At 37.5% G+C, this 10,002-nt stretch overlaps 1 protein-coding gene across 1 annotated transcript; it reads right to left on the bottom strand.

The window, feature by feature from the left end:
* Positions 1-7,080: 7,080 nt before the first annotated feature.
* Positions 7,081-9,724, bottom strand: LOC137743003 (rRNA biogenesis protein rrp36-like). Its single transcript, XM_068482927.1, has 6 exons — positions 9,644-9,724; positions 9,432-9,543; positions 9,106-9,172; positions 8,073-8,127; positions 7,914-7,988; positions 7,081-7,771 (listed from the first exon to the last, which is right to left on the bottom strand). The coding sequence occupies exons 1-6, from the start codon at positions 9,722-9,724 to the stop codon at positions 7,505-7,507; spliced, it is 657 nt and encodes a 218-aa protein (XP_068339028.1). The 3' UTR covers positions 7,081-7,504.
* Between the last annotated feature and the right edge of the window lie 278 nt (positions 9,725-10,002).

Raw genomic sequence — 10,002 nt, 5'->3', positions numbered from 1 at the left:
TGACCTCCAAAATACCCGAAACGTCCAAAAACGTCAATCTGGGAAAGCTGCGTGCTGGGACTTTATTTCATTGCCACAGCCAAACGGCTTGGTAGAAAAATATGAAACTTTGATATAATCGTCTTGAAAGACTCACGAACATCCTCCAGTTGGAATCACTCCAAAATTCATCTGTTTGATTACTTTATGCTCTAGAGGAAGTCGAATGTCCTACATTAGAACTATAATTTAAAGTATCAAAATCTCACCAAAATAATCAATAAATTAATACTAAGATTAGGATAAAATATATAGTAAAATATCGGCTCATCAATTTTCTGGACATCAAAATTTCAGTGATCAATAATCCAAAGTTTAACCACTTGACTAGTCGAAACTAACTAGGCCAATTCATGGGTCCCACAAAATACATGTGGCACATGACAAAACAAGCAATCAAGAATGACACATGTTGACATCTGAGACCTCCGTCATATAAATTAAATCAAGTACAAAAGGGGGCAAAATAATGCTAATTTGATCAAATTATATCAATTAGGGTTTAATTTCCTAAATAAAAAATTCTGATCCAATTAAGATCTAAATTAAATAATTAGTTGAAATTAAATCAAATTAGAAAATCATTCTAAAAAGTCAGGGATTTAGATTTGGGATTCTAAACTAATATTAAATCCTTTGCCTATAAATACTAGGCTCGTTTTTAATAGACGGAGGTTAGAGAAAGGAAGCAAACCAGAAAGCTCTTTGGGCAAAGCAATCATCGTGTTCTTCACCAAGCTCGTGGAGAATCAATAAGCACAAGAAATACACGTGCCGGTTCATCCACACTAAAGCTGAAGACCACCAACCATGTGAAACCCCTCATGGTCCCATTTCGTTCAATATCAAATCTCGACAGCCCTTGAAGAAATCTCGTTCTGGTTCAAAATCAAGTGCTTGCCCACCCTTGGATCAAATCTCAAGATTGGAGATTGAATGAGAGGGATATTTTTGTAAGGAATAAACCACAGATATTGAAACCCTAAATTGTTTTGTACACGTGTTCTTGTTTTATTTGTTTGTAGGAACTTTTTTGTTTACAGGTTTGGAGGGCTAGATTTTATGTTTAGCTCATGACCCTCGCCCTTACCATTAACATGTTAAGAACAATACTATAATTGTATCTTAGGTCACGTTTGTGAAGCAAACCTATGAAGCACTAGGGAGGAGACAGTTTAGCCTTAACGAGAAAGAACACAAGCTTTGTTTTCTTTCCTGTTTGTATACATGGCTAATGGGCTATGGCTACGTAGGATAAAGAAGGATAATCATCCTTTCATGAAAAATCCTTTCAAGGGCACAGAGATTACTGCACTAATACCATTTAACCTTAATTCCCCTCCACTATTTTTGTCAAGAAAAATTGTGGATAAATTATATTTTGGATGCAACGAAGTCTAAATTAACGTTTGTTATTTGTCAAAGTTGTGCATGCTTCTATGACCACAATCATACCAAGAATAATCAGAACACTCAAATTTTTTCGAGAACAAGAGATTCATAAACTATATATTACCCTGCTTAATCCGGTCAATCAGCTACGGTGAGTTTGGGGCAAAAAGTTTTCCATAGGTTTAATATTTAGGGTTAATTTTAGTTTACTACTTTGAAGTTTCTTGGTTTTTAGAATTTGGTACATGAAGTTTTTTTTCATCCCATAGTGGCACCTAAAGTCATAATTTTGGGATACTTTCATACATCTGTTATGGTTGTTGTTAAATCAGTTATTAATTGGTGATGTGGCACCTACGTGGACAATAATAGGACGCCACATGGATATTAAGAAATTAAAGAAAATGAAAATTTATATATATATATATATATATATATATATATATATAAAGAAAAAAAGAAAGAAAGAAAGAATTTGGGCCTATCTATCCCGCCCCTCACCCACCCTACCTTCCCCTTCCCTGATACCCATTCCGCCATTCCGCCCACCCTTCATCCCTAACTTCCCCAACAACTCGTCCACTTCGGGAAGCTTACAAACATAAAAATTCATCTCAGTTTCGTCGATCGTCGACCGCACTATGAAATCGAATTTCTCCAACTGCGGGTTGGCCTATGTGTGCACCAAGGTCTCATCCAGACCAAGAAACACAATCATCTTCTCCGTAGAGACCTACGGCACAAGTGGTTGCTCAAATAAGAGCTTGTAGTTGATAAGGTTTCCTGATCTAGGTTCGCATTCTGAGCGGCGGCTATAGGGAGAGAAGGGAAGGGGGGTTGAGTAGGTGGGAGGGAGGGTTGGGTGGGTGAGAGGGAGGGAATTTTGGGGAAGGGGGCTGGGTTATGGGGATAGGGAATAAGCTTGGTGGGTGCCCGGGGGGGGGGGGGGGGGGGGGGGGGGTGGTGGGTATTAGGGAGTATTTATCATTAATAACCAAAATTTAACACTTAATTTCATAAATGTCACTTTAAAAAAAAATACTTTCAAATATAGTAGAAAATTCACATGAATAGACTTAAATACCCTCAAAATCCAAAACCCAACACTTGAATAGATCTTATTAGCATTGTTGTTCAATGTGCGAGGCCGCCAGAGAAGGATTTTGAAGGTAAGGACGCTGGAGCCAGTAAAATATTCTCTATAGTCAAACCTAATGCCATGAGTTCCACAAAGAACTGGTTGAGTAAGTTGATTGTTTGAGATGAATCACTCTCTAATTCAACAAAAGAAAACATTCTCCTCACCAAATACCTTTAAGTGCCGCCAACATTTCAATCTGGGCAACATACCTAATTCCTACTTCGTTCCATGCACCAGCAGCAACAAAAGCACCTTGCCAATCCCTAATAATTACACCCACTCCTCCTAGACTATTCTCTAACTTTGTAGCTCCATCCACGTTCACCTTAACCCCACCCCTTTCTAAGAGTCTTCTACCGATGCTGCAATAGTTGATGCGGTGACAACGAGTGAGAGACAGCTACCATAAATTCCTGTAACCATGCAGTAGCTCGCTGAACAACATCAAGTGGGTGAATGATCCTGCCTTTCCACACTCTTGAATTTCTCTCCTGCCAAACAGCCTAAAGAATCATGCAAACTGAATTAAAATTCTTTGGTTTATGTTTATTTGGTTTTAATTTTGAGGGTTTAATTCATTGAATTTAGTTTATGTTTATTTGGTTTTAATTTTGAGGGTATTTAAGTCTATTTAAGTGAATTTTTTGTTATTTTTTAATGATTTTATAAAATGTGACATTTGTGAAATTTGGTGTTAAATTTTGGCTATTATCGATAAAAACTGGTATCAGGGAAAGGGAAGGTTGGGGTGCGTGAGGGGCGGGATAGATAATCCCAGATTTTTTAATTATTTATTTTTTTTAGAATTTTTTAATTTTCTTTTTTTTTTTATTTCTTAATATCCACGTGGCATCCAGTCATTGTCCACGTGGGTGTCACGTCACCAGTTAACAGTTGATTTAACAGCAACTTTATCAGATGTATGAAAGTGTCCCAAATTTATGACTTTAGGTACCAAATATTGAAAACCAAGAAATTTCAGAGTAGTAAACTAAGATTAATCCTAATATTTAATACCAGGTACTCGAGGTGGCGTTTTTCCGAATCAACGTCATCAAGGGGAGCTTTTGAGCTCTGCCCTAGGCTTACAAGCTTACTTGTGTTTCGTCTTGGTACTCCTTATTTCGAAGTTAGCTTACTTCGGAAAAATTGACGGATTAGGAAGCTTAGGATGAAAATTTTCAAGTGTTTTAGTCTAACATGCTTAATGATTTGAGTAAAATAAGCTTAGCAGTATATTGTAGCTGAACACGGACCCACTCCTTTTGGGATCAACCAATTTGACGTTTAAACATCAATGAAGATAATCAAAGGTAATTTCTTGTTTTTCACGCACACACTTAACAAACACTAAGTTTCATCATTACATACTCTATAAGCATTGGATCACCTCACGAAGAAAGAAAACTAAATGGTACGTATTCAGTTTACTCCGAAAGGCATGGTTGTTGGATAACTGTTCATCCTCAAAAGGAACTTGTGGCCTTCTAGACTAGAACGAGACTTATATCCTAAGAAGATCAAACTTTTGAAGACACAAGCAATTAGGATTGGCCGAATTTGGTTAGTTGTGAATCACGTAAGCAGTTCAAATGCTATTTCGAAAAAGTTATTTTGAGATAATCCAATCATGGTCTGTTGGTAACCATCTATCTTCGAAGTAGAGTGCATTCTCAGAAGCATAGTTAGGGGTAATTATGGGACATGATTTTCTGGACCTAAGACATATGGTGTCTTAGGTGGCAAGAAATACCGCAATGCCTATATTATGCAATATTTAGGTGAATAAGCTGAGAGGCTTGATGTGGATCGGAACATGTTACTTTTATAGTTAGAGAGGACTAGCCGTAGTCAGATGTGAGTAGCCTTAGTTAGATTTCAACAACCTTAGTCAGATTCTGAGTAGCGCTAGTCAGATTCTGAGTAACCCTTGTCAGATTCGGAGTAGCCCTAGTCAAACGAAGTTAGAATACCAAGTGAAGTCAAACAACTTTATTCAGATAAACTAGGCCTAAGTTCATTAAACATATTACTTGTCTCCCAAGTAAGGAAGCCCTAATTAAAGTCAAATTAGAATGTCTTAGGGATTATGTAACACAATTAAAATTCTAGAAAGATTGGGTATCTTATCCTAGATTTCTTCCTAGGTAGTCTCCCGATTTGATGAATATTACTTTCCCTACAATGACTCTTCACTCTTAAGATCCCTATAAATACCTAGACTGGGTATTTATTGGGGGACGACCACTTTATTCTCGATAAGACCACCATAGACATACAACTCTCTAGCAATATCATCAATCATACAACCATATCTCTCCATCCATCTATCTTGTAGGATCACCCAATTACTCTCTCTCAGACTTTTACACACATATTCTCTCTATGCCTAACATAGGCCCTTACGCCACGGTCTATGCGTAGACACATCCATAAAGAACTCATCTTTCGACACCTTGCCATAGACTATTCGTTAAGGATGGATTACACCATTGTTCCTCAGAACTACACCATGATTTGATTATCCTTCTTGGAGATATGTAGGCAGTCCTTTCCAAATTCAACCACACCCCTTAATCAACCTCATGCTCCCTTTGTCGGTGATCATAAGTATGGTCCCCGTAATGGCTCCCTCAAATTAAGAATTAGTTGACTTGTTGATATGGTCTTTTAGTTATTTGATGTAATCCCTTGATTTAAGGATGTTGATAGGATGTTGATAGCTTTAGGGTTTACCTAGTTGTTAGAGTGATTTAGGGAAAGGTTGCTTGGAACCGGTTCCCTTTTTTTCCTTCTCTTTATATTCTGCCTTGTACATTCATTCTTCATGTATGAAACATACAATTCAAGCAAACTTAAATATCAACATGGTATCAGAGTAGGTTTTGTAACTTGCCTCTGGCCATTTTTCTTTCCACTGCATCTTTCCTTCAACCTTAAGCCATGGTTGAAGAAGATTCAGTAAATATTGAGGGTGACATCTCGCTTACCTCTCCTTCAAATTTCTTAGACATTGAGGTTAACACAAATCAACGTTTGTGTTCAGCCTTGTTGAATGAGTATGACTACCTACCGTGGTCTTGTGTAATTTTACTTGCCCTAGGAGGGAAAGGAAAGCTTGGCATTGTAAATGGAAGCATCGAAGCTCCTGAAATCACCTCACCAACTTATGAGGCTTAGCTATGCAAGGATTAGCTCATCATGTCCTTATTTCTCAATACTATGAAGAAGCATGTCGCATAAAGTTTCAGTTACTCGGAGTTCTCATGAGATTTGTGGAACTTAGTGAAGGACATGTATGGAAACCAAAACAACTATGCAAGAGTGTTTCAACTAAAGAAAGACATTGCAAGCGTTCAACAAGAAAGGAAATCCTTTGTGCAACATCTTGGTAGCCTTAAAACCATGTGGAATGAACTGGATATGTGTTTTCCACACACCACAGATGCAAGTATCCTACTAAAAAGAGGTGAGGAAGACAAGATATACGAACTTTTGGGAAGCTTAAGTTCTGAGTATGAGGATCACAGAAGCCAATACTTATGAGCCAAGAATTACCAACCTTCAAGAGTGTGTGTGCTACTGTCTAACATGAAGAAGCTAGAAAGAAAGCTATGAATGGTTAGATTAGTTCAAGGCCAACTGAAGCTCGAGCCTATGCTGTAAACCAAAAGGTATACAAGGTTAAGAATACTCATCTTAAATGTACCTACTGTGATTGTGTTGGTCATGTGAAGGAAAAGTGCTGCATTCTTCATCCCGAGTTGAAGCCTAAATTCACCAAAGAAGGGAAGATGATTCCCTCAAAACACTTCAAGAGTTAACATGCAGCAAAATTCACCTCCGGGGTCTCTCTTGGATCCATGGACTTCACTGCAAGTCCTGTGGCTCCCATAAACGGATTTGCTGCAAATTTGCAAACCAAGGGTCATGGGAATGCTGCATCAACCTCTAAAAATGAGGATGGAGGACACATTGCCATGATAGGGTAGTTTGCAGGATTCCTTGCAAATAACAAATCTACAATGCATGAAGAGGCCTCAGGTATACTCAAAGCTTTCTCCACTGCATTATAAACAAGCACTGAATATAATTGTCCGTCCTACCCAGAGTCACACTGGTTTTCACTTTAGCTAGTAAGATAAAATCAAATTTACTCTGCTCCTATCAAACCAAAATAAACCTTTAAATTTGCTGCTCGGTAGCGTCAGGCCTGCGGTATGGCATGTATCTGTGGTCCTTTGCTGCATTCTTCCGGCGCCTTTTTTCAATGAAGGGTTTGAGCTTGCCAGACGCCTGATCATGCAAATGGATGACATTAGTTGCCAAAGCCAAAGCCAAAGCCATCATGACTAACTACTAATATCACAAAGGTATTGTTCAACATCATGACAAAAGGAAAATATGTTACCTTGAGTTGTTTATACTTCTCCACAAGTCGTTTCTTTCGGAACTCAGCTTCCAATAATTAAAGAATGAAACGTCAATTGTAATTTAATTCAATTTACTATACTCCTATTTATGCCAAGCAACAGTATATAGAACACACGATTTATCACAATTCCAGTTAGCAACAATACAAGTTGTTGGTTGATGGCCATGCAAAACACTGCACTGATTGTGGTTGAGAGTTTTGAAGTGTTCAATCTTGTAATGTTATTTGGGTCGCGTTGTTAACCTAGATATTTGGTTGTCTGGTAAATAATTGAAGTTTTCTTATGATGCTTGCTCATAAGCAAATAAAATACAGCATTACCTTATTGAATTGCCACCCATGTAACAATTATTGTAAGAAAGCTTCATGTAGTTTCCATACCACCAACAATCCACTACTATGAATTGCCACCCATGTAACATTACAAGAATGAACATCTCAAGATTCTCAACCATGACCAAGGAAACGTCCAGCACTGGAACCGCTAATACCGGTTACTATAGCTGCTCCTTAGAATTGTGATAGAAAATTTCAAACAAAAAATTTTCATTTCCTTGCATCTCGTATGTACTGACTAGAAGTATTTTGAACCGGAGACAGATGAACATGCGCACAGAGGTAGAGAGGCAGCAAGAAAGGGCATTACATTTCTTAAGAAAAAAGGGTTGCTTCCCTTCCTTTGCTGCTTTTCTCTCTTTTTTCTTGTGCTCAGACAGTATTGCAGCTTCAGTACACTTAGCTGACTCAGAATTTAGCTGTTTATCCTACAAAGACATGAAAACAAAGATAAATGAATAGTTACAGAACCAGTTTCATCCAAGCAAATTTATAGTTAAAAGGACAATATAGCATGGTGGACAAATGAGGGTATCTGTCGAATATATTTATATAAAGGCAAGCACTAACAATCAAAAAGATATGTTTCTTTAGTTCTTCAATGGTTTCTGGGTCCTTAGATTTCTTAATTTGCTTCTGTAGTTCCTGTCATATTCAAACCAAAACAAAGAGAGAGAAACGGTACGTATAGTTGATACTGGATTTATATGACTTATTTAAGAAACTTACGTCTTTTTTGGCAGGAAGCTCCTCCTCAAATAAAAAGCGATATTTCTTCCTAAATCTGTTGAATACATGTCATTCCCTCTTTCTTTTTCATTTTGCAAAAGCAAAATTTGCTGAAGGCTAAAGAGTTGCAAGTTCAAGACACGTTGACCACTACCCATGAAACAATAAACAAGAAAAAGCCAACATAGGAAAGTTTATCTATCATACAACAACTATAAGATCAAGATCAGAACATCTTTCCAATCTACAAAATAACAGCAACAAAAAAAGGAATTTTCAGAAACTTGGACATTAAACAAAACCCAAAGTGATGTCAAAAACCTTCTGCCATCCAACAAAACCCAAAGTGATGTCAAAAACCTTCTGCCATCCAATACCCTACCACTCCAACCCCCCCCCCCCCCCCAAAAAAAAAAAAAAAAAAAAAAACATAACCCTGTCCATTTAAAATTTCAAAAGTCATTTTCCGTCACACATTTACCATCTGTGGATTACATGTTATTCACTAACCTGCTTCAAGAAAAAACCAATAAACGTAAAACTCCAGTGAAAGTTTTCAGAGAGAGAGAGAGCATACCGATCAACATCAAGTTCTCCACATAAAGATTCAAAACGTGGGTCGCGTACCACCTGAACATAGCAAGAAATAATTTCAACTGAGGTATATTGATTGCTTATCAATAAATTGATTAACTACAGATGTGATTCACAACTTTGATCATCTATTTTCAGCTTTATCATAACTTTGACAAATCAAATCTTGCAGGATAAGTAATCCTAAAAAGAAAAACCACATGATATACTAAACCACCTAATTCCAATACGTCGTGCTTAAAATCATACCAGATTTTGATTACAAATAGTTCAGGGCAAAAACATAGCAACTGACTTACTATAGTTAAAGTTAATTTTCCTCATGGTAAAATATTTGTAATTACCATTGTTTTCTAATGAAAGCTTCTGCAACCCATTAGAAAACAGAAGAATGAACTTCATAGTACAAATCATAAAAAACACCATACAAAAATCTCACCTTTTTTGAACCTTGAACGACCTCTCGAAATCTAGGGACAGGCTTCGTGCAAGTAACCTCCATCGGCCTTCACAAACACACAAACACAAACATATTCATCTGATCAACTACAAAACATATGAACAACAACAACAAACAACAACAAAGCCTTATCCCACTAAGTGAGGTCAGCTATATGAATCCTAAAACGCCACTGCACTCGGTTTTGTGCTATGTGTTCTGTTAGATCCAAGTAGTCTAAATCTTTTCTTAAAGTCTCTTTAAACGTATGAACCCAACAAAATAATCCAATGTATGCTCAGACTACCGGTTCTTGTTCGCCCGACCACCCTTCTTCTCTTCTTTAGGCTTAAGGTGCACTACATGTGACCCGTTCGAGCGCACCTTCTGCAGTTCCCCGAATGTCACATCTGCAAGCGCCTGCTCCATTTCCTCCACCTATAACAAATTAAAAATACGCAAATTGAATTGAAAAAATCGATTGTTCTTCAAACTAAACTAACCACAATAACAAATTAAGTTTCCTTCGATCACTTACATCTTCGGAAGAAGACGAAGATTCGGGTTCTTCCAACTTTATTTTGCTTGGCATTCCCATTGAGCTGCCAGGTTTTACCATTCTGATTCTCAAAAAATTGAAACCAAGGTCTAATTAAGATGAACAAAAACATAATTGCTCGACAACACTCATGAGGAAAATACTGAACACAATCAAATCCGATAAAAACGATTATATATAAATTAAAATAGAAAATAGTTATCTCAGATACCTGAGAATCGGTGGCTCTTCAGTGTCGACAACGAGGAGCAACCGGTGTAGTGGGTGAGAAAGGTGGTAGCTTGTGCAGTGTACGAGGCTGCGGCTGGTGTGGTTGATGGCTGGGAACGGTTTGCTGC

The sequence above is a fragment of the Pyrus communis genome, chromosome 8, assembly GCF_963583255.1.
Source record: "Pyrus communis chromosome 8, drPyrComm1.1, whole genome shotgun sequence".
NCBI classification, from domain to species: Eukaryota; Viridiplantae; Streptophyta; class Magnoliopsida; order Rosales; family Rosaceae; genus Pyrus; species Pyrus communis.
This window is presented reverse-complemented; position numbering and strand designations above follow the sequence as displayed.

Excerpts from the sequence above, each read along its gene's own strand:
- LOC137743003 (XM_068482927.1), bottom strand. The coding sequence starts at position 9,724 with ATGGTAAAACCTGGCAGCTCAATGGGAATGCCAAGCAAAATAAAGTTG. Across the intron at positions 7,989-8,072 it reads AGCTTCCTGCCAAAAAAGAC|GAACTACAGAAGCAAATTAA; the intron begins GTAAGTTTCTTA and ends TGAATATGACAG. Across the intron at positions 7,772-7,913 it reads AGAAACATATCTTTTTGATT|GATAAACAGCTAAATTCTGA; the intron begins GTTAGTGCTTGC and ends ATGTCTTTGTAG.